Source organism: Cotesia typhae, unplaced genomic scaffold, assembly GCF_013202065.1.
Source record: "Cotesia typhae breed Kobodo isofemale line unplaced genomic scaffold, CoteBio_Ctyphae contig_22, whole genome shotgun sequence".
Lineage (NCBI taxonomy): Eukaryota > Metazoa > Arthropoda > Insecta > Hymenoptera > Braconidae > Cotesia > Cotesia typhae.
In genome coordinates, this window is record NW_027423728.1 from 6,053,245 (window position 1) to 6,079,389 (window position 26,145).

Here is a 26,145-nt window from a genome sequence, read left to right on the forward strand (position 1 = left end):
CGGTTTAACTGGTATGGCATTAGTGTATTAAAAACAAACAAAACTTTTTTAAATTACATTTTCTGCGCTTCAATCGGTACTTCAACATGAGATGGAGTAGAGTATTATCACAAATGGCGCCCACGCTCATGGGATACTTGTCTGAATATATATTTCCTTTGTTTGGAATGAAAACATGCTATAATTTTATAGCGAATACATACTAATGGTTCGGCAAATAAATGTAAAGATATGGATCGAGATAAATATTCATCTTGAATATTACAATGGCTATGATTAGAAATTTAATAATAATTTGAGATTAAAAATCTCTATTTAAGTCTTTGATCTTTTGCATCAAAACAATTGGTGAAAAAAATGTCTAATTAAATAGATTATTTTGTCAAGTAAAGTTTTGTTTGTTACAGATATCTATAGACTTAACTATAATGAGAAGGAGCAAATTACATAGCACGGTATAATGTGCTTACTCGGAATGTGTGTTAGCAATTTCAAAGATTTTACCAACTTTGATACTAATGTTATATGTAAGTGGAATGCAAATGCGAACATACTACTCGTGAAGTTTTATAATTTATAAATTTAATTATTTATAATTTGTACAGAATACCTTAAGACTTAAGATAACTGAACAAATTCATTTTCAAGAATATTTGATTTTATCGAAATGTTTTTCTTTTAAAACACTTACCCGTTATTGGTTCATTACTTCAATTATTTTTTAACCCAACTATTGTCTATTTTTCATTTTATTATATATTGGGGTCACGCAAAAAAGACAAATTATTTTTATTTTTCAATGCAACTATTCAAATATGTTAGTTGATTATTTTTCAAGAACCCTCTCCATCAGTTGAAAAAAAAAATTTTTAGGGGTCACTCAAGATTTTAAAGACTTTCTTCAGATGCCAGATAAATATTCGTTAATGAAAATACTGTAAAAACAATTGTATTTTCTAACTTTTGCACTTATAAAGAAATCAACTTGACTCAAGAATCAAAATCTTGAACAAAAAATACCATTTTTTAAAAAATGATTTTTTTTAGTCAAGAGAATAAATTCTTGAAATCAGAGAAATTTTCTTCGACCAAGAATTCGTTTTCTTGGCCCAAGAAAATCATTTTCTTCAAAATGGTATTCTTGGTTCAAGATTTTGGCTCTTGAGTCAAGTTAATTTTTTATCAGTGTATTATATTAAAATAAAAAATCAACCTATATCTTTTTTAATATAATTTTTCAGATCAATCTGTATCAACAAATTTTTCCATGAGAGTATTTTTAGTAAATAATTGTTTTTTTTTGTGGTAATTTTTTTTCTTTCTACACAAGTCATGGTTTGTTCATTTATTTTTGTCTACACTTGTCAAATTTTGATGATATAAATTGTATAAATTACCAGCTGTCTAAGCGAAGTGATTTGTTTTAAAGGTCATATTAAATATGATATAGGTATTTATATATAAATGGTAAAAATTTGATTACTGTATCGATGGCTTTTATCAAAAATACTTCCATTAAGACTACTGTCAAATTTGATTGATGTTAATTTGAATCCAGATAAAAATTCGGTCGGTCAACAAAAATGTATATAGTTAACCCCTATTTGACAAATGGTACTATTTGTTGATGCTAAATAATTAAAGCAAGTAAAATAAAAAATAAATAAACTAAATGTAGATTTAAATCAGATAAAATGACAAGTGAAATTATAAAAGCGCAGTACGTTTGCTTTTGCAATCTCTAGAGCGGAATTCATTCTAACGATATGTAAATAAGAGTGTTGTAGTTTCTGACGTCATTGAATATAGCGTAAAAAAAAAAACTTTTTTTTTTTCATGAAGATAAAAATGCACCGGAACAAAGGCTGTCAGTTTATTAATCGTTGACATAACAATTTCCTATCGCGCGTTAATATCAATAGCTCGCAGCATTCTATGAATAGTTTTAATAGTTATATTAACAGCATAACCTTTAACGCTCATTGAAAATTAATCTTCTCAATAATTACTTACTTATTTGTAAAAAAAATCAACTAAATAAATACCTAACGTAATTCTATAATCAATCATTTAATTATTTACATTAGAACAGAGAACATCAATAAATTATCGCTGAAAGCTCAACGGAAGCTTGCAGCGATATCTGGAAGAAGCTTTTTAGACTAAAATCCTTCTTTATCGACAGTCAGCACGTCTGTCATTGCGTTTATCAGTAAACAATCGAGCTTGCATTTAAGAAAAAATAATAAAACTCATCCAATTTATAATTGATTGCTTTTTAATTTTGTTGTTCAAATTTTTAAAAAAATTGATAGTTCTTGGTTTCGGAAAAAAATTTTCACCATCGAGAGACGATAAAACAGACGTCGCAAAGATGGCAATACTCTGGAGTGTCAGTTATCGATCGGCAGGGAACAAAGCTCGAGATTTGCGCAAGTTGAGCTTCATGACTCCTGTTTGAGATGGCGTTATCTGTTATTTTTATCTGGATGTCGATAACAAAAAACAGAAAAAAATCGGGGAGCTTGACTTGAGTTCACGATCGATCATAAATGTCCGCGTTTCGAAGTTGAGAGAGCCTATTATTTTAACGGAAAGACAATTACGTTCAAGTTTGCAACCGAAATTGAACGAGTATTGATTTCTTTACTCAGGCAAATGTTGTTTGAACTTGGTGAGTTTAATTCGTTGTTGACGACTCGGGGTTTTAATTTATGGCTCAAGTTTTTGAAATTTTGAACAATGGATTTTTTATTACTTTTCATAAATTGCTTCTATTCGAGCTTCGTAAATTCATGGGGTGTTTTGTTATGATTTGAAAGGAAAAATTTTTAGTATTTAATGTTCTTTCTTCGGAAATTAGCCGAGTTATAGCAAAGCAATTGAAAGTTTGATAAGTAACATAATGGTTGTTGTTTAGCTCCCGATTTTAGCCGCTCTGAAACTAATTGACCGATTTGGTCCATCGAAATTGATCAAATAAATAGATATATACTGCTATACTATATCAAGGAGAAAAACACGAGAACGTTTTGTAAGACGTAGGGTATTTGGTAGGGAATTAATATTATTATATTTCTGAAATAATATTTTGAACTCGTACACGTTTACAGACTGAAAGTAAACACAAGCAGTCGTACCGAGTGAAATGTACTTGAGATTCTAATATCTTTATAAAATGAAATGTCGAGCTCTTGTTGTTGAATAAGAAATCGAGTTTCTGTTTTCGTAATAAAACTTTTTAGACATTTTACTTAATAGCAAGAGCCATTATTTGACGGGCTTTGTTGCGTTTGATAAGACTTTTGTACAGAAAGTAATTTAATTTATTTACCATAAGATGTCGTAACTAAAATGGCCAGTTTTTGATCTAACAAATGATATTTTTGTATATTAATTGGACTATTTTGGAAAAAGCAAACTTACCAACAGTTTTTATATGATCTAATAGTTGTAAAAAAATTTTCTTCACGTACCTGAAACAAAAAAAAAATTTTATGAATTATTTTATTGTTTTTAAAATAAGTAACTTTTGTATTTTTATAATTCATTATAAAATTTTTTTCAATTAACGTTTTAAAAACTAAAAATAAAAAGTAACCATTGATGTTATAAATCCCTATGGCTTTTTGAATTTGAAATAAAAATTATTCTACCCAAACATTGACAGTGCGCATTTCTAAAGATTTTTTTTTTTTTTTTTTTCATACTACAGTTTCATTTAAAATTTAAATTCATTTTATTTCCATCTTGTTTATCTTCTCTGTGTTTTTTATCTTTCAGTAGTTATTTTATTACTTTAGCAACTTTATCGCGACACCTGTTTGGCTTCAATTCAACTCGTTCCTCAGCATTGAAGAGAAAAAATTTAATCCTCAAACACAACTTTAATAGAAATGAAAAAAAGATCAGTTGTATTACTTGTACCTGAAGAAAAAAAAAACCCTCGAGGATTCATAATTCATAATTTGACTTATAAGCCACACACCGATTGTATTTCATGAATTCGCATGTAACATTAAGTGGTTTTTTTTTTCTTTGAGCTCAAACATAAAATGGTTTTTATTGTCTCGGCGAGGTGAATTTTTGATTTTACGACTGTGTATTTTTATCATAAATGAGATATCTAACTGTGTTTGAAAGCCGAGGGCGGGGTTGCTAAATCGATTTATTTTTCTTTAACAAGTATGGTGTGTGTGCAGTTAAAGAGAAGTGAATTTTTCTAGAGGATAAAAATGTATTGCGAGTGGTTGGTCGCGTGACAAGTTGAACGGGACGAAGACTGCATGTCAGTCGCGTTATGCATAGCAAATTATAAAATGTAAGATTTCTGAGGGATAACGTGACAATTTTACTCTCTGATAAACAAACAATGAATACTAACATTTTTTTTTTATGATGATGGTGATGATAATAATAATAATGATAATAAAAAAGCTATATTATGTATTCGACACTTTAAATCCATAAAACACATGTTTGTCACGAATAAATTCAATTTTTATGTTTTTGTAAAAAGATGAAAAATCGAAAAAATTCAAAAAAGTTAAAATTGACATTTATAATTATGCAAGATTATGTAAAAAAAAAAAAAAAACACTTTACAAAATTTTTCTTTTAATTAATACTTTCATAGCAATTTTTTTTTTTCAATTCGTTGAATTTTTTACATGATTATCATTCGTCAATTATAATTTTTGTTAATACTCTAAAAAAAATTTTTCTTAGAAAATATTTACGTTGAAAAAAATTAATTACAGATTTAAATTGTATTAAAAAAAAATGTCTGATTTTTTTTTTAAATTTGCAGAAATAATCATGATAATCATGATCTTAGAATCTTATATATTAGCAGAAGTTTCAATGATTAATTTTGATTATTAGTATAAATTGTTAAAATTAAAATTTTTTTTTCTAATGAAAAAAAAAAGAAACATCGTAATGTATTGCAGCAATATCACGATTCTACATCGGTTAGTAGTAAAAAAGTTTAATAAAGGAAATCAAGTGCTTGGTACGAACGGAAAAAAGTAAATAAAAGTGTGCATAAATTTGCATGATTTGGTGATTTGATGAGAAATACTAAGACAAACCTTGACAAAGATGGCCCATTGTAGTACCTTTGAAACATGTGCAGCCCATAATAAATCCCATCATCACTTTTTATAAACTTATCACCTCGGTCTTTTTAATTTAACGTAACACATTTATAATTATTTATTTATTGATAGTAATAATGATAATGAATAATAATAATCACCGATCGTCGATCAATATTTAATACAACATAGCCAATCAAGAGTTAGTGACTTAATGAACCCGAGTCTTCAAACTCGACACTTTAATGACGTGAGTAACGGTTTTGAACTCCATATATCAATACGACGATTGTACTCAGGAAATTCAATCAAGACCCAACTGCAAATCGGAAATACGATACTTTGTCATCTTCGCGGTTGTTGACGTGTGATTTTCATCAATCTAAGACAGTTTGATTTTATTCTATTTAATTATTAACAGTAAATCACTGTCATACATTTTTAAGACGTCTTCCTACACTAATATTTATATTACTAATAATGACAATGGCCACATTCATTTTCATTTTACTTTTTAATGAGGTAGTACTTAAATACATTCCTAACGATCGTGTGATAAATGTGTCTCAAATTTAATAAAAAAAAAATTTTTTTTAATGATAATTTTTAAGTTAAAGATAATAATGAAGTTTTACTTTGTTGTAAAAATTTTATTTTTATGTCATGATTGAAAAATAGATGCCAAAATGACGATGCTTATTGCTTTTTTGATAAACAAAATCAAATTATTGTTATTTGGAAATTTTTTATTGGTTGTAATATTTTTTTGTTGGATGAAAAAATTATCGATAATTCTATTAGTTTTTTTCAAAACTTATTTTTAAACACTAGATTAATTAAAAATCAACAAAAAATATAATAAATAATAAAAGTACAAATTTGCCTTTATAAAAAAAAAAAAAAAATAAGAATTGATTGCACTTAGTCTTTCTTACCAAAATTTATTTCCAATTCTCTTAAAAGAAATCTAATAACAAATTTCAGCATTCGTCATTTTTGATCCATATAAATCGTTCTTCATGTTATCAATCCAAAAAAACAAATAGCCTACGATATCAACCACAATCACTTGCAGATAATTTTACGACTTTTAAAACCATTAAAGTTGATAACTGATAGCTTTTAAAGCTAACTATTATCATATAAATTTTTATCAGATAAGTTGTTCCAATGTTCGCTACTCTATTAGAAAAAAACTAAAAATAAACATCAGGATTAGGAGTATAAATACACAAATCCCAACAAAAAAGAACCCTCGACAGAGATTTGGTAACAGTGAAGAGGGAAGAGTAGCCCTGGCCTACAATCACATCTAATCGTTTATGATATCCATCCCTACAAAGTATCCAATATTTGAAGCGCACTTCCTACAATAACAAGGCTAAAACTTTGGAGCTATAAATCAATAATGATAGAATCAAAGCAAGATCTTTAAATATTATGAATGAATAAAACTAACCGCAGTGACACGTTATTTTCATACTATACCTTTACGTTACATTTTATTCCGTAAATATTTTATCAACAAAGTAGTATAATCATAATCATGCTTCGAATAATTTTCTAATCATAAATATGAGACTCATATAAACAAGTGTGTAATTCTTGAACAAATTGGACGTATTGATTAAAATTTTAGTGTCTCACCAGACATTATCCGAGTTATTTTTCAAGAATTTCATTTTATTTCGAGATTACTGGATTTTTTATTAGCACAAGTACCTCACTTTTATTAGTATCTGGCATCAGACAGATGAAATGGGTTTGGTGATAAATATTTCACTTGCCTCTAAGATTCTGGCTTTTCATCGACCAAACACCGAAAAATTCTCCAGACACAATGTGTGAATGTGTATGTTTAAAATGAACTGTGATATAGCTGCTGATAACTTGAGCTTTTGTTTTCCTTCTTATTAAAAATGACGAACTCTTTAAACTTTACTCTGGTCTATCAGACCTCAACAATATCTGTTTTCATGGAAATTTCTACCATTAAAATTGTAATTATTAATTATTTATTAGTTAAAATCATGAAGCAGTATCAAGTGATGATATTTTATACCGTAAGAAAATTTTTTGATGTCAATCTTTATGTCAGACCATCAAAAATTATACATGAACATATTATAACATATCAAGCTATATCAGGAAATTTTTTCTTACAAAGTTCAAATGTTTACGGTTGATAAATGAATAGATGTGAGCATTTTGTTTTTTGGCGTGCAAAAACGCTTGGCTAAGTCTGCTAATTAGAGAAATTTTTCTACCGTTCCTTCAATAAATTGTTTCCACAAAAGATCTTACAAGTTTTAATTACTTTCAAGGGACAATGACTCAAGGATTATTCAAATGTTTATTTGTATCTTAGATTATACTAATTTACTTAGTTTTATTTTTCGCAGTATCTTCTTGAAGATCTGAATTTGTGATTTTTCAATCATTAACAAATTTTGAATAGCTAAAGCGAAGCAATGATAAAAACTACACTCTAGATTAAGTGACCAAAGTCAAATTAAAATTTTAACAGAACGTTAAAATTAATCAGAAATTTTGAAGTGAAAAATCTGTTCTAATGACAGCAAGATCCTTCGTCTTCTTGTTCTTGAAGCTCAATACTCTACTCATATGATGTCTGATGAAAATTGAATCTGCCAACTAGTCGACACAAATAGAAGATAGAAGATAGGAACGATGTAGTTCTAAGTGAAAGGTGTAAGGTGTAAGGTGCTAAGTGTTAGATGTAAGAGCTAAGAGAAAGGATAACCAATAAAGCAGTAAGTAAGTGAAGGTGTACGAGCCTGGAAAACGGAAGCACAAGTGTTGGTAATTTTTACGTTGATGCAACCCTTCAATACATTTCTCGTCTCGTCTCGATTCTCAGCACCTATTCTATGTACTACAACTTGTATTAAAGCCTTCACTTGTGTATTGCGAAGATCGATCACGGTCTCAACCCAATTATCTCGTGCTTTTCAAACTCTCTTTCCGATCTTTTTTTCGTCTGATCCGCTTTTTTCTTCGCGGAATTTTTTATCAAATTGTTGTCTACGTCATATTAGATTTGAGGAACAGCATAGGTTTTTTCGATGGTTCGACAGTTGAGGGAAAGAATCAACCATAAACTTTCGTCCGAACATAACACGGGATTCAGGAAACAATTATTTTGAGGAAGACGTATAAATTATCGGTTGATTGGCAGTGGTTGAGCTTATTTGCCAGGATATAGACTGTTCTGATGGTGAAGGGTTTGAAAAAGACGTCTATAACTGTTTCTAACTGTGGCTATTAAATAAATGGTTCAGAAGATAAAAGATGTATAAAGAATTTTAGTGATTTGTTCAAATTACCGAGCTTTTGACGACGTGAGAATTGTTTAAGGACTTTTTTGTACGACTCAAAATCCGAAAAATTCAATTTGCAATATAATCGATTTTTTATTTAAAATATAATGAGTATTATGAGTCATGCACTTTTGGATTTTCTGAACTTTTTTTTTTTGCAAAAGAATTAAAAAAAAATTTTTTTTTTAATTATTACTGAGCTAAATAAAAAATAACTATTAAATCAATCAACCAAAAGATAATTTTGTAATTAAAAAGTTTTAATTATTTTTTTTACTATTTGGCATCGATAGAATAAACTTTTTAGAGTAAAAGATTAAAAGAAAAATAAACAGTCCCAATAATGCCAGCAAGTAATTTCCAGTAATTGAATTCGTTAATTAAGCTATTTCAATTATTAATGATTTAAAAGCAACGAAGCCGTATGAAAATGCATTTGAGATAAAATAAAAAAGCTTAAAGCTTTGAGAGCCGAATTACGAATAAAAACCTACGTATATATGGTTGTTTTAAAACCAAGCTTAACTCGTACTCATGATGTGATCAATTTTTATTTTTTTACATGAGCAGCGAATTTAATCTTAAAATTTACAAAGTGAATTTTATTTTTAAAATTTTATTGAATAAGTACTTCGTGTATAAAAAGTTATTTAAAACGTTGATAAGCCTACGAGAAGAAGCCTAGCTTTAAACCCGGGGAATATTTTATCAGATATAATTTGAAGGTGAAAGAAATTCTTATCTCTACATTCAGTTACACCAATTTCGTAATAATAATAATAATGATAACAATAAAAATAATCGATAATAATTTTTTTAAATAACTGACGAATGATAATTTTTATTGAAGTGTACTGTCAAGTCGTTTAAATTAATTTTTCATTGATGATTCTTTTAGTATAATTTTTAAATTAAATTCACAGAAAAAAATTTTTTTTTGGACAACAACAGACAAATTGTGGCCCCAAATATTATGCTAACTATGTAATTATCTTGTTAAGATAATTATACGGAAAAAAATCATAAGAAAAATTCCAAATATCGCATTAATGTTATTAATTAATTTTAAGATGTATAATAAAATTATTTCTACTTATTATTTTTTTATAAACTTTCTTTACATGAGGAGGGTACTTGGATCTCTTTATTATTATTATTACTACGACAAGAAAACTCATTTGTTACTACATGTATAAAAATTGAACTTATGACCGCCGATAATTTGTCTAAATATTTCCAAATTTTCAACTGCCATGTAGTTATTATAAAAATGTGGATTGTTTTAAAACGAAAGATTTGTTTATGATATTTAAGAGCCTACACGACCCTAGAAGTCTCTTGGAGCAACTCGTAGAAATGTTAAAGAGCACACTATACTCATATTCTGTGTAAAGTGTCCAGCTCAGTCGTACAGTTTCTCCCTCGACGCTAATGCGTCGTTTTAGAGGGCTCCTATTGCAATTCTACTCGGTCTCAGACAGTCTCAAAAGTCTCTTTTTGCCACAGCAGCTGGTACATGCTGCAGTACCAGTAACTGCTGATGCTCGGCACCGTGCCTGCATTTTTAGCGAATTAAAATAACAAAGTAAAGTATGAAGGTATAATATAATAATGAAAATAAAGAGCCGAGATTTGAGCTGAGTGCGAGTGTTAACGCCGTTTAATATTCAAGTTAAATTACTCCCGCGTTTGAAGGTATAATCTGGCATACGCCTTCATATGACATTCCATTTAACGTCACATTATTCTATAATTCTATCATAACAACATAACTGCTCAATCGATATTTTCATGAATTAATTCGTTCCATAATTTATCCAATATTAGCAATGACAAAAGAGTAAATAAATAAATTAAAAAAAAAAAAACAAGATTACTCTACCATTATCTTTCTTTTGAATATTAAATTTAATCGATACTTAACAATGAAAAAAGTTCATTAAAAAAAAAATTAGTTGATTGAAGAATATTATTGGAAATTTTTTTGAAATTATAGTTCGTATAGATACCGCTAGGTGGCCAAGTGGCGTAAGTGTGCTCGCTTTTGGAGTTGTAAGTTTCAGAAAAATTCGAAATTTTGAAACAATAAATAAAAATTATGCAACTGAATTATTATACGCTTTTTTTGGTTCAAGAAAACTTTTTTTTATTTCTAAATACGTAAAAATATATATTTATGTATATTACACTTCAATCCATTCTGAGAAGTATTTGGGATGATATAAAAAAAATAGCGAAATTTGAGGATTGTTGAAACAAATCGATCATATCTTAAATTAGTGTTGCAAAAAAAATTAATATTTGTGAAAAATGTATTGTATTTTGTTTTAAAATAATAAAGTGAAAGATTAAAATGATGAATTTGCTTAAAAGATAACTTGTTTTTTTAATCCTCTTTGTTTTGGTTTTTTTCATTTACCAGTAAATTTCTTGAATTAATTAAAAGTAAATAGCTCGAAGCAAGAGTGAAATTTTCAAAATAATGCCTCATGTGAATCAATGTTTTTTTTTTTGGTTAACAAAACTGAAACAGTCCGGTAAAAAATTGTCATTCATTGTAAAAGAAATTGCAACAAATTTTTATATTGACACCTTGGTAAAAATTGTTTTTACTAATCAAAGTTTCTACATGCCAATCATTTTATTTGAACCCTGATAAAACATTTCCTCGAGAAAATGTGTACAGATTAAGAAAAATCAATTCTTCATTCTAAAATTAAAATTTTTTTCTACACATACTTTTCTCTAATTAATTAAAATAATAATAACATTTAAATTTTTTATCAGTGTATTAACTAAACTGGTATGTTTTCTACGCCATGACAATTGCAATGTCACTGAAGTAGAAAAAAAAATATGGCTACTTCATTATTATCTTTGTTCTTAACAATAAATTTCATTAATTAAAAAAAATGCAGAACTTTTGAATATTATTGTGATTACAAATGATAATAAATTGTTTTTTTTTTTTTTTTTTTTTTTTTTAATTGAACTAAATAAATAATTAATTAAAAACCGTTATCACACCTTTTTGTCGCCGCCGCATAAAACACCAATGCAGCATCAAACATCACAGTATAGAACTTAATACGGGGGTTGAGAGGTCAATGACTCTCGATATTTAAAAAATTCATTATAAAAAAATTATTATTATTATATTTGTATTTTTTTTATTTTTCACTTTTCACTCGTAGATCTCGGATCTCTTTCGTTGAAATAATTTGTGAACATTGCTGGTGATTCCTAATAAAATTACTAATTTTCACTGATCCGGTACTGGTATCGAATAGTCAATCAATAGATAATTAATAAAATTATGCAGCAGTTCCGTGGGAATAAAATCCGTGACTATCTAAGGAAATGAAGCAGAAGATTTCCGTGATTTCCGTGACATATCAAATAGGGATGAAGGAATGAATGAAGGATTATTATGAAAGACGTTCAAAAATCGATTCGACACGTTCCAGGGAAAGTAACTCAACTATCGAAAGTTTTATGCAGTTATTGAATAAATTAAATTTTTTTTTCTTTATTTGCTTTAAAAAAATTATAATTTTTTACCTTGACTTTCATTTTTTTCAATAAATTCTTGGATTTTATTTTCAACTCAAATAAGGTTATTAAAAAATAATAAATTAAAAAATTTTAAGCAATTTTAAAATAATAATAATTTTTAATAAGCAGAGATAAAGAATAAAAAATAATAAGCTTGCTTTAAATAAAAAATTATTTTTCCTTCTCTAAGAAATAAATTTATTAAATTTTTCTCAAGAACCCAAACACCGAAAAGAGGAATAGAATGAAATTAATAAACACCCGACAATGAATTCAGACAAACAGTCTGAACGAAAACACAGAGTACAACGACGTAAAACTTGTTACGTAAGCATAAAGTGAATAATTAACTAATTAATTAGTAATTACGGTTCTAAATAAACAGCAGTGAATATTTCAAGATGTTTGTGTGTGTGTGTGTGTGTGTGTGTGTGTGTGTGTGTGTGTGTGTGTGTGTGTGTGTGTGTGTGTGTGTGTGTGTGTGTGTGTGTGTGTGTGTGTGTGTGTGTGTGTGTGTGTGTTTCCCTGTTCTGTCTCTGTGTATATCAAAATTCAATTCAAAGTGCGGGTGAATAATAAAAATATCTAGGATAAAATATATAATATATGACGTAAGATTTTTAATAAATCCAAGAAAAAGTTGGTTAGGGTTTTTTAAATTTAATATATATTTTATTTTATTTTTTTAAGAGGCTCTTATCTTGATTTTAAACGAGGTCGAGGGATAAAAGCGCGCGGGAACCCGCACTTTCTTTCTGACTAATTCAACTAAGTAAATTAGTCCAACGAGTTGACGTCTTCGCAAACGGATTCATGTTTTCATTTTAGATTATTTAATAATTTTGTCTCTGTTGTTTTGCTTTTCATCCCGCAATCACTGATTTATATAATTTTCTGGGATTAGATTTTGGTGGAATTATTATCAAATGAATAGTTATGTAATAAGTAATAAGTGTAATTAGTCTTACTAGATCAAATGAATATTTGAGGTAGTTTAAATATTTAGTTAATTGATAATTTTGTTGCCGTAGTGACCTCATCCGATATACCACACTAAAGGTCGTCAGGTCATACGTTCTTACATTGATGCACGTTCATTCACCTTCAGTTACAATTTACGTTCTTAGATTTTTTTTGTTGTCAAAATTTTATTTTATTATAAACTAATTAATAAAGATCCGATAATTTTGATGTTTTTTTTTGTACTTAAAAAATTACCGAAATTCTTTTTACTTTATAAATTTTTTTTTTCTTTTTAAGTAAAAATAAGTATGACTTTTTTTTTTAATAAAAAGAAAATATCGAAATTGACGAAAAATTAGTTTTTTTTTAAGATTATGAAACTAAACTTTTTTAACTCCGTAGAATATTGGGAAATTTTTTCTGATACGATTGAGAGGTTTCAATTATTTTATTGAATTTTTTTTCTCACAAAAAATTATCGATGAATTTTATGATACGGAAGTTGGCAGTAATTGCCTTTTTTTAATAAAAAAAAAATAAAATAAAATAAAATAAAAATAAATATATTTACAAGAAGAACTATTTCAAATAATTTTATCTAAAATTTTTTAGTTAAAATAACAAACTCACAGAAATTGTGTGGGAATAAAAATAATACTGACTTTTTTTAAGCAAAATTTAGAGAGGAAATTCAAAGATAAACACTTTTAGATTTTTATTAATTAGTTGATCGATTTTAAAATAATAATTGTTTAATGTCAGCTATTTTCGTACAAAAATTTTCCATCATAAATAGAACTTTTACTGTTTTATCTAGAGTTCCTTTGTCAATAGAAGTTAACAAAAAAATTGTCACATTATTATCTTTAGTATTATAAAATTTAGAATTTATGAATAAGACGTCGATAAATTTCTCGGTTTACTATAAAGTGATCTATAAAATAAATTGTTTGCCATTCAATAACAAAGCAAAATTGCTCGAGTCATAATGTAAAGGAATGATACTGAAAATCAGCAGATATCTGAACTGTTATTTATAGATTTTTAAAAATAAATTAGTAATAAGAAAATTACATTGAGTTTTTCAAAATTTCACAATTAAAAATTTTCTTTATGAGCTTAAAAATCACTTTATGAGCCGTCTGTTATATTAAATTACAAAAAAATAAATTAGGGTTGAAAAAAAATATTTAAAAAAAATTCCATTGATAATTCTGACAATTTTCCTATAAAAAATTTATTTTTTCAGACATCTGTTATTTTTAGTTTCTTTGAGGAGGATAAGAGCAGTAAGCTATTTTATTAAAAATTTTAATAACTTTTCCCTGAAACACGTCGATAATAAAAAGCCACTTTAGCACACCACAACAAAAAACGACAGTCTAGCTAATAACAACATTAATAATAAATATAATAATCACTGTAAATGATAGGAGTATCGTTGCTCGGTAGATAAAATTCACAAATTACAAAACCGGAGGAACCGATAAGCCGAAGAGCGATAAGCTACAATATGTATTGAAAAGTGAGTAAAAAAGGTCTTTACGGTCGGATTGTGAAGAATGAAAGATTACACGACACACATTGAGGTCGGTTGACGACTGACTCTCCGGGCGTCGCGACACCCACGCCACCTTTATCATACCTACTAGCTTTTACCTACTACTACTACGACTACTACTACTGCAGCTATGTATTTAATTTCGGTCTCTCTCATCCCCGGGAAAGCTTTCGCGGGTGTCTTCCTCACTCTGGCGTTATAGCCCCCCCCCCCACCTTCAGCAGAATCCTTATTCACCTCCCTAGGTATTACCCAATACGGGAGTACCAGCCAAGAGTACTATACTACAGCGCGAGCCGATATATAATAATAATAATAATAATAAAATTGATAATAATAATAATAATAATACGAATACTACACACAGAATACCAACCAAAACCGTCCAACGACGCGGCTGCAAGCACTAACGTGACGCGTACGCGCAACTTTACTCCACTCCGTGGCCTTGCACGCACGCCGCGCCATCATGTGGGTGGCTGACCGACAACGACCTGCTCTACTGATACTTCCGTATCATACATATATTATTCAGGATTTTACATTCATTTTTGAATTTTTAAATGACTACCATTTTTTTTTTTTTTCATCTATTGATTTTTAATTTTGTTCTGGCGTGTTTTAGTTTTTAGTTAATTATTCATTAATTTTTTTAGTCCCTTCTTTGGGAGTAAACAATATTGATGAATGATTTAGTTCAAAAAAAATTTTTTCAAATTTTGGATGATGAGAAAAATTTTTCAATTTAATTATTTATTAAAATATTGTTAATTATTATTAAAATTATCAATACATGTATTTTAGAAATTATTGAAAAAATCTAGTTTTTTATTGAATATTTAAGGCGGATTTACGCCTTAATTTACATTCGTAAAATGTTTTTTTTTTTTTTTTAATTAATAAATTTTGTATTTGTATTTATTTTCTCAATTTAAAAATTAAGAATACAAATTTTTGCTTTGATTTATATTGATATTTCTAAAACGTTCGTTTACGAAGTAATGATTCCATGATTTAAATAATTTTTATGATTTTTTGGGCTTAATCAACGATTCAGAAGTGATGAGAAAAATTTCTAAATTAACAATCTGTATTGCTATATGAATATTTATTCTGTCTGTACACTCACTTTTTTAAATTGTAATTTTTTTTAAATAAATTCTTAAAGAATGAATAAGCATTTAAGAAACTAAATAAAATTTTTTTTTTTTGAAAATTTATCTTACAATTTATTAGTCACTAACTGATATAGTTTTTATTCGACATGTTTGTCTAAAAAAATTTAAGTTGAAAAATGGTAAAGTTTGACAAGTGACGGAAAAATAAAAAAAGTCATTTGTTAAATTCCAGTTGACTGAACGTAGTTAGGGTGGTTCTTAAATTTTAGAAATTTTCTTTTATTTTTAAATAATTGAAAATTGAATGATAGTTAAAATGTAGAAAGTAAAAACAAAGATTTTTTTTTTATAATTTCATTTGTTCAAAAGTAAATTACACGCCAAGAAGTTTTTTACTGGAGAAAAGAAAAATGATGAGGTCAAGTGTCAGTGTATTACAGGGATTTTTCGGTGAAAATAAAAAGAATAGAAAAAAGTTGGACATCTAGAGTGCTAAGTGTGTGCATTAATGTCATTGTCATTTGTTAAAATCCTTTGTTTTATAATAAAAATATAAAAAAATTTTTTCGTAAAATTTATCTAGTACTGATGAAGTAAAAACTTGTCATTTTTCTACAACCAAAAACATTTAAGTATTTCATAATTTATTCACGTGATTTTCATGTTAACAAAAACACTTTCGCTTCTATATTTTCAGAGAAAACTTTATCATTAATTTTCCTGTAAAAATATGTACGGAAAAAAATTTATGATAGTGGTACCTGGGGAGTTGTAAGAAAAACTTCCCTTTACGACGGATATTATTTACCTCAATTACTGGATCCATAATATCTAGAATCTAGATATCTTATTTTTTGCTCTGCTTTTGCTTCTGCCGACACATTGAAAAAGTTTTTATATTGTATAATATAAGATTGTCGTGTTTATTTTACGAGAGAAAAATCTTCTCATTAGAGCAAAGCCTGTGGCCTATGTCACAAAGAAAAAGTTGCTCGTAAACACTGGAATTTATTTAAAAACCCATTCTGGTACTGAAGGGCGTTGCTCGAGCTTCGATTGTTCTTTGAATAAATCAACTTTTAAATTTGTTCTTTCAATTTTTTTTCCGTCTCTCGGATGATGATTAGAATTTTTCCGATTATTAAATATTCATATCAACACGGTAAAGTGTTAGTGGATTTAATGATTTGTTCAAGAGAGCTTTCGATAAAACGCAACAGAAGTTGTTGAGATCAAAGGTGTTCTTGCCCTCGAGTATGACCGCGAGGTCAGTCATTGTCCTCGAGTTTGTTTCTCGGTCGATGTAGGTTATAACCTCAAGTATTACTATTTATTTTTATAATAATAATAACAATAATTTTTTGACATTAATTTTTTATTATTAAAGCCTTTTCAATCCTTTAATTCAAGGTTATTTTAATTAAAAATTTTTATCAGACAGTTTTAGCAACAATTTGTGATAATTTCATAATTTTTTGTTAAAAAATAAAAATTATAATGTCAATTTACTGAAAAATAGTTACTAAATAATTTATTAAAGCCTATTTATTTTCACCAAATAAATGTTTAGTAGTATTTAACAAATTATTTAAATTAATAAGCACCCGATATTTTTTCAAAGTAGTTTATATATTTTTTATTAAATTTACTTTATATTTTTAATTGTTTATTAAAAAAAAAAATTACAAAATTCACAAAAATAATTCCTAAACTATTCTAATTCAAATTTTTAATTAAAATATTTTAAAAATTAAAAGATTGAGAAGACTTTAATACAAAAAAATCATTATTATGATTGCTAATAACAATTCGTAGCACATCAGCAGCCTGTAGCTTCATATTGTAGAAGTTATTTTGCAACAGCGTCCTCAGTTGAGTTCACCCATTTCAAACATATCTATAAAGCACATATATCATAACTGGTAGCATCCATGTATGAACTCTACAGACTGTACATATATAATGCACAATAGAATAGTATCTGATAGCCTACACTGTGACCTATGACTACGGCTATAAATATATCCATAAACCGAATAGAACAGAGTAGAGCACAAAGAAAACGAAAGCTTTTCTTTACTCTGTGCCCCTCTCCATTAGACAAAATCAAAATGAACTCGGTTGAGGAAAAAGGAATAGGAGTAAGCTCACGGCTCCCGTGCACCAAAGCTTAACGTTGCACTTGCTCGGTCAACAATCGGAAATCGATATCTAGCCGTGAGCTTTTCAGGTCTATGCATTCACATACTTTAATACACGCATTACCTGTACGGTAGATTTACTTATACTTCGGCTAATCGTTTTTTTTTTATTTTTTTAAGTTATTTTTCTTAAGATTAACTGAGAAAATGTTATGTGAAACAACTTTTTATCTAAAGTCTGAGTTATACGACATAAAAGAAAATTTCTTACGAATTTAAAGTGATATTCTAGATAAAGGGTTAGAAATACGAGAAAAATGATAAAGATTATTTTTCTAGAGAATTTTAGTCCTTACACAGAAAATAAAATTTACTTGAATCAAGTAAATAATTTTGAAGAATTTCATCTTCTTGATTTGAGTAGAAAAAATTCTGAAACTAAGAAATTAAGAATTTTTCATCTTGATTCAAGACAATTAAACTCTTCAAAATCATTTTCTTGATTTAAGAATTTTTCTCTTGATTCTGCAATATTTCATTAGAAATGACAATTTAAATTGTTCCGAGGACTCCTAGCAAATTCTTTGTAACACCTAATTAAATTTGTTACTTAATTAATAAAAACCTTTTTTACAAGGGATTTAATTTCCTACAAAAAATACTTATTAAATTTTTTTATATTCTTGATATATAGTTCAGAATTTTTATTCAAAGTTATGATAACAATTCTTAATTATTTAAAAAATATTTTTATCAAAATCATACTTAAAATTTTTTTTCTAAAAATTAGACACTATATTTTCGGTCTCCTCAAGTTTCATTGTTTTTACGACTTAAAAAAATTACAGTACATTTTATAGCGAAGATGATGGATTAAAAATTCAGACTCGAGAAAACACGTCTGTCAAGATTTTTTTGTCCTACTTTTTTCCTTTTACCTTTTCGTTTGTTTAATGCTTCTCTTACTCTGTCTTTACTCCTCTTACTATATAAAACAGCAAAATGGATAGTGAGGGCTCGATAGTACCGTATTTTATCCTTCACGTGAGTGTCGTAGTTTACGGGTGAAAAATAAAGAAAATGTTGGAAAATGAATTTATGGGTAAAAAAAATACTGTAAAAATTGATCGACGTTATCTAATTTTTACACTTCACTCGTATCATCGTTATTGGTCTTTATCAATCATTTTCTTTATAGAATTAAAAATAAAAATAAATAAATAAATATATATATATATATATATATATATATATATATATATATATATATATATATATATATATATATATATATATATGATAAAATTTCAATTTAAATCTCGATGAATTAAATAATCTGAACCAATGAAAAATAAATCCGAGAAGTTTAAATTAACTTTTTTAAAAACGGAAAAAATAAAATTAAAAAATAAATCTCAGATTGCTGAAGAAACTTTTGATTAAACTCAAAACTTAACGAAACTTTTTAAATAATACATATCTTCAAATGAATATTTTTTTCATTCATCTAAAAATTGTAAATAAAGCTAACATTTATTTTTATTTTTATTTATCTTGCTGTGACATTTAAATAACTTGTTAATAATTTCTGTCAGAACTCTTGACCTTTTTTAATTTTAAAACGACTATTTTTTTTTCTCCAACTAAATATTGATATTTACAAGTGCAATTTTTAACAAACAGTCGAGTTTTTTTTTGTAAAAATTGCGATCATTAATGGTAAATCAAATTTCTCGAGTTAATTTAATTTTTTTCCCATGACTTGAAGCCCCGAATTCACTCAAAGCATAAAAAACTTCGCAAAGGATCATTCTTAGAGACATTTTGATTGATCGCTAAATGAATGTTCATTGACGTCTTTCAGCCGTAGGACGACAGATCCTTTTACCCTCTCTAATATATTTGACCCTTACTTTGCAAAATCAAATTTAATCTATCTACTTTATATTTAATGCATAGTTTCATTTTCATTATTTATCTCATCCTCTTTTATATGCAATTACTTTCAATTTTCACTAATTATTAAAGCTCATTCACTCAGTCGGATGTTAAATAAATTATTCAATGTACTCTTCACCTCAAGAATAGTTTGAAATTTCATAATCTAATAAATTATTCATACATCTATAAATTAAGAATGAAATTATTTACTAAAAGAAAGTCAAATTTTAAACACAAGAAATTCAATTGACTGTTAAAATATTTTTTTTTCTCCAATTTATTTGAAAAAATTAAAAATTAATTTTTAATAAATATTGAGAAAAAAAAACATTATGCTATTGCCTCGAGATATATGCAATTAATGAACAGGATCACGGGTATTTACCATAAATAATGTCAAACCAATTAAATTATTCAGCGAACACGATACTAAAATTTTAGGAGTGTAATTGAAGTTATTGGAATTTAATACTATTTGGTAAAATGTTTCATCTGTTTTCGAATTTTTAATTAATAATCAATTAGTAAAAAAATTTAATTGGGTCAACAAATTTTTTTTTTTTTAAATACTAAATAAATTCTGTTATTTTAATAAAATTAGTGAAGTAATTACGGTAATAAAATTATTTGGTTTATAAATAGATATTGAACAAAAAATAAATATTTAACACTTTTTCGTGTTAATTTAATACAATAAATGTTAAATTTACACACAAAAGTGTTAAATATTTAACACAAAATTTTTTGACGCAATAACGCAAAATTTTTTACTGTGCTTCTTAAAATCTTACCAAAAAATCGAAAAGAAATTTTTTTCTGTTATTTTAACAGGAATTCGAATTTTTAGATGAGCGAGATTTAATTTTCTCAGAATATTTTTTCCAACAGCAAGATATTTTTTTTTATTTCTAATTAAGTATGATATTAATAAGTGCGTCAAAAAATAAATTCATTACTGCAAAATAGTACAACCATGCCGTTCCCGACATTTTCGAACTAGATGTCAGTAATATCTGAAATCCCGGGTATAAAGAGCGATCTAGAGAAGATACTAAAAGAAATAACTTTGATTACTATATTATATCCGGGATAGCGCGAACGCAGTCCCGACTACCAAAAATAATACGCCCGAGATATCCACATTAGGGATATTCGCAGGGGTCAGCTCAACCGTAGTGCAATGGAGAAGCCTCGTCCTGGAGGAACCGCCTTAGTGATCACGGTATCCTCTGCGCCAGGTAAGTATGCTTTTCTCTATTCTAAAATAGCCTTTAACAACTCTAGAACAAGTATCTAAGCCGGGACAAAAAGTCAGGCTCCGCGCCACGTAGCGTTTGATGTATGAACTTGCTTGAGAATTGTATTACACGTTTATGGAGCAGATACTATACGGGTTATCTTGATTATTCAATACTTTGTTAAAAAAATTAATCTATTTACTAAAAAACAAATAAAAGTTTCCTTTACTTTTTTAAATTTTTACAATTGAAATATTTTGAAAAAAAAAATTTTTGTATCATAGCACAATAAAAAAAAACCGTAAAAATAATTTTTAATAATAAAAAATACAATACTAAAAATAAAAGTGTAATATCTTGTATCATGAAGTTTTTTTTGGACGCATCTAAACTTACAGAATATTCTCAGCTGCACTGATACAGTAAATAAATTTTCAAATGAGTCACTACATTCATCAAATTCTAGCTATTAGTATAACTCAAAATTTCGTAAGATATTTAATAAACAACTCAATACTAAAAATGTTAAATTTGATTAAATGAATCATCTTTCAGCGAAAAAGATTCACCCAAAAGTTACTTGCTATTTCATAATCACACTTCGCTAGAATTTACCTGCAAGCTTTCTTATTATATATTTCTATCACTAATTTTAGCGAAAATATGATTTACACAATGAAGAATTTTAACAGATTAAAAATGATCACGAGTTATTCAATCCCAATAAATCTGCCAGGAGTAAATTACGGGATATAGTATTTCGCGAATTCTAAATTAATTATTACGAAATCTAACCGTGTAATCGCTTTATGATAATCCAGACAAGATTAAACAACTCGTTATTAAGCGGGGGGGATAAATAAAAATAAAATAAAAGAGGTAAAGAAAATTGCATAGACCAAAGTTCAACCGAATGCTCATAATATCACGTTACAGAAGTAAGTCCGAGTGTACTTATTATATGGCTTCAGTTTAAACCAAAGAAACCTAATAACCTTGTCTATACTATTGCTGCCGTATTCACAGGATACCTTTACTTTTTTTAATTCTAGAGTTTTAATGAAATAAAATCTTGTTTTTAAATCAAGAAATAATAATTGCTTGAGATTTAAATAAATTCAGAAAATTTTTTTTGACAATTTTTAAATTCATGATAATTTTTTTTTTTTTTTAAGAGACTTTTAATCAAAGCTTTGTTTGAAGTTTTAAAATTAAATATGACTTGTAAAATAATAATAAATTGAATAAAAAAAAAAAAAAATTAAAAAACTTACCTTGTGTGTTGCCGTTCAATTGATTAGCTGATAGCATTCCTCCAGTATATTGAGGAAGATGAGGTGAAGATTGATCAGGATTGGACCCAGAGCCCATCGAATGAGGATTCTGGTTACTGCTACTGTTATTACTGTTGGTAGTACTTGAATTTGTACCTGAAACTGGAGGCTGGGATGACGTTTGTTGAGCAGTCGGCGTTGCCGCGGGCGTTCCACCCTGTGATTGCTGGTGTTGCTGCTGTTGCTGTTGTTGGTTATGTTGCTGCTGGGGTGTAGGAGGCTTTTGAATAAATCCTGAGTCGTTCGGAGAATCTACAATTATAATGGATGATATAATAAGATCTGCTTTGTTGATAAAATATAGTGAGTGTTTTTAATGAGATTTTATTTTGAATTTATCAATGTAAATTTAATTTTTTTCAGCATTGCTACAGAATGAAACTACTGTTAATTTTTATAAATATAGTTGTAGGTAGGATGAATGTTTTAAATTTTTTAAGATCAAGTTAGAGAGAAATTTAATAAATGTTGGTCAGAATGTCGAAATGAGAGACGGGTATTCGGATAAATATTTAATAAGGAAAAAAAGTTCTAGTTCTTTGTGAAGGAAAAAAGAAAAGAAAAAAGAATTTATGAGAAAAGTCGATAATGCTCTTTAAAGTTATCTCGTTCCTCAATAGAAAATCCACGGTTGAATAGTAACGTAAGCTCGTTGAAACCGGAAGAAAGTATAAAAAGAAATACCTATTTTGTGTATACATATGTAAATAGATCTATAAATCCGGTTGTTCACTAGACAGGGCCAAATTAGTGAATTTTTTTAATTTTTACAATATTCACATTTGGTCAATTACAAGAACAGAATATTTCGTTCGTTTTTCAATCTTAATTTTTTTTTTTGCATTTTTTATTTTTTTATGACGGAGTGTAAGAAAATTAAAATAGTTTTTATGGTGAATTTATTGTAAAGCCCTATTTATTTAAAAATAAAAAATTAAGAATGAAATTTTTTATAAAACTAATTTTTTTTTGTACATTTTTTGACAAGAAAAACGACACTTAATTCTTCGTTGTTTGCCCCATAAATATGAAAGTTATTTCTGTTAACTATTAATGTTAATAAACAAAATAAATGTGCAAGTCATGACATATTTGAATTAATGAACAGTTAAAATATGAAAAATTTCTTAAATATTTTTCTTCTAATCTGAATAACTTGTATTTGAACGAAATTGTCATGAAATAAATTAGTGGAATTTAAGTATAATAATTGCACTAATTTTCGCTTGAAAAAGAATTTTTAGAAAATATTATTCAAGTGCCTGCAAACTGGTTTAAAATTATAAATTATAACAATAATTCACTGACAAAGTTATCAAAATTTAGACAGCGTTTCCGAGTAAATTATTATTGCATTGTACTTGAACCATTTATCATTTCATTGTATCTCCATAACATTACCTATTAATCATAGAACAAAATAAACATACACAAATATACTTTAAAAGAAAGAAAAGTAAATATGAAACATGAAAAATAAAAATTTTAAAAGAAAAACTCTTGGGAAAAATACATTCATTGCCAGACGAATATTTGTATAATGAATTTGCGTTGAACTATCCTAAAGGATAGATCTTTTTAGTGACAGACAACTTCGACCTAGTTACTCTTAATAAATGAGCTGGTACAATAGCTTTTCATGGGCGATTTCTCAATGGGAAATGTTAGTTATAAATTAAATAAAAAATGGAAAAAAAAAAAAAAAAAAAATTCTTCTTCAAAAGAAAATGTAAGCAATATAAAATTTAATTTTTCTACTGCTGATAATAAAGATGTCGTTTATTATCGACTAACCGTTTTCTGGTATCGTCGCGATCGGACTTTCAGGAAGTAGGATTCCTTTTTGTACCAGTTCTTCTCGATTCGCTCGAACGGAAATTTTTCTTTCGAGAGCTGAAAGGAAAAAAATAATTAGTTTTCCATTTTCACTAAATCGTTAAAAATCATTAAGTAATAAATGAAAAACTCACATCGTGAGGCAGCTTCAAATTTGTCAGATTTCTTTTTCCGTTTCCATTTCCAAGGTTTGAATAATCTACCAAGTGCAGAAAATTTACTTTTTCTTTCCAAAGGAGGTGTTCGTGCTCCTGACCCCAAACTATTCGCTCGTAACGCTGCTCCATTTTGTTTTTTCGCTGGAAATAATAAATAAAATTTTATTTAGATTGGTTGGATATCAAAATGATGGGTAATGTGTGATAATGGTAGAAATAATTATTATTATCCAATAACAATGTCGCTTTGTGATAAATGATAACAGTTATCAGTGGGTAATAAAAATTTTATCATAAGATTTCTATCTTATCAACTCGAGGAGAAGAACAGTCTTCAATAACGACCAACGAGACATTTTCATTGATATTACGATGTTGTTTTTATTAGCGACGCGCAATTAATTCGATCAATTAATTTTTATTGCTTACTGAGTTAAAAAGATTATTTTTATTACTATACGGAAAGTCGATAATTTATAAAGAGCATAAAAAAATAATCGCTTGGTCTAGTCGTTTATTTTCAAGTTCTTTAAGCTTTTGTTTTTTAAAAAAACTTATATTAGATATTAAGGATTTAATATGAAATTTTTTATACAGCAAAGGGATGAAAATTAAGTAATTTTCATAAAATATATTGTTAATTATAATCCCTAAATTTATGATACTAAAATCAGGAGATATTTGATCAATTTTTGGTTTTTTTTTTAAGAAAATAAATTGGCTCTAAAAATTGTTTATACAAAAATTGGAATTAGATTTTTTTGAAATATTTACAAACAGCTGCTAAAGCTTTTATAATATTTTTTTTTTACAATTTCTAAAAAATCAAAAATTAGAATGATTTTCAATTAAATAATCAATTTTGACCTAGAAAGCAGAAGAAAGTTTCAGAGTAAGTTTTCTAGATGAATTCCAACCATTAATAAAGTTAAAACCTTCAAATAATGAAAAAATAAGGACTATCAATCATCTAGCTGTCAGTAAAACATTTAATCCATAATTTTTTTACTATTGATCAATATAAATTTTTAAAAACATTCACAAAAATATTTTACACTAGAGAATCCTTTTTCTATTTCACAACTACACCCAATACTGATTGGCGATAAAACTAAAATATCACTTTCCATTACACGAAATCTTCTTTCCCAATAGTTTAATCTCGATGTACTAAACCGATTATCTGGCCGATAAATAAACAATAGAAGGAAAAAATCAAGTATTAGCGTGCCAAAATAATCGACAAGCATCGGACATGAGAGGTAATTTTTCACTTGATATCCAATAGCTTTCACAATATTAAAAGCCAATGCTAACACCATATACAATATATATTTTACTAGGATTTGAATTTGCGCGCGCAAGCGCGCGTCTAAATATAGTGTTTGCATATATTTTCATGCTTATGATATATTCGACCAATCACATCACGAATAAATTGATGCCTCATATATCCATCTCTATTTTATATTAGGATAATGGATAATGGATAATGGATAATGGAATAAGAGGGATGCTACTCTCTACTCTCTCCAGTTCCCTCTTCTACTCTCCTAAAAATCGATACACTCGGATGCTTGATAAGAGTTGAGACGAAAGAGAGTACACACTAGTAATTTGGCGATGCTTTATATACGGCCGATACGAGTAGCCTTATCAATATCTTGAGACGCTCTTCACCGTGTCGATGACCTCTTCAAGCCCTTATTCACAATCAATACAATGTCCAGAAGAAAAAGTGTTGCATCCACACTATTATCAATCAATAAATTGCCATCTATTTTTTTTACTTTCTTTTTTATTTGATGGAATTTAGTGACTAAGGAAAAATGCTGAAAAAATTAAGAATTTACTTGGTTC

General features: G+C 27.5%; 1 protein-coding gene and 1 non-coding gene across 10 annotated transcripts in view; both read right to left on the bottom strand.

Moving 5' to 3' along the window:
- Nucleotides 1-26,145, bottom strand: part of LOC141538451 (phosphatase and actin regulator 2) — a 114,316-nt gene that overhangs the window by 40,929 nt on the left and 47,242 nt on the right. For all 9 annotated transcript variants that reach the window (XM_074259913.1, XM_074259914.1, XM_074259915.1 and 6 more), the window contains 3 exons: nt 24,262-24,426; nt 24,086-24,184; nt 22,232-22,543 (listed from right to left, as the gene is read on the bottom strand). In XM_074259913.1, coding sequence (XP_074116014.1) covers nt 22,232-22,543; nt 24,086-24,184; nt 24,262-24,426 — 576 coding nt within the window. The remainder of the gene's footprint in view (nt 1-22,231; nt 22,544-24,085; nt 24,185-24,261; nt 24,427-26,145) is intronic.
- On the bottom strand, nt 20,804-20,965 carry LOC141524637 (U1 spliceosomal RNA). Its single transcript, XR_012478738.1, has one exon. It is a non-coding gene; the product is annotated as a U1 spliceosomal RNA (small nuclear RNA).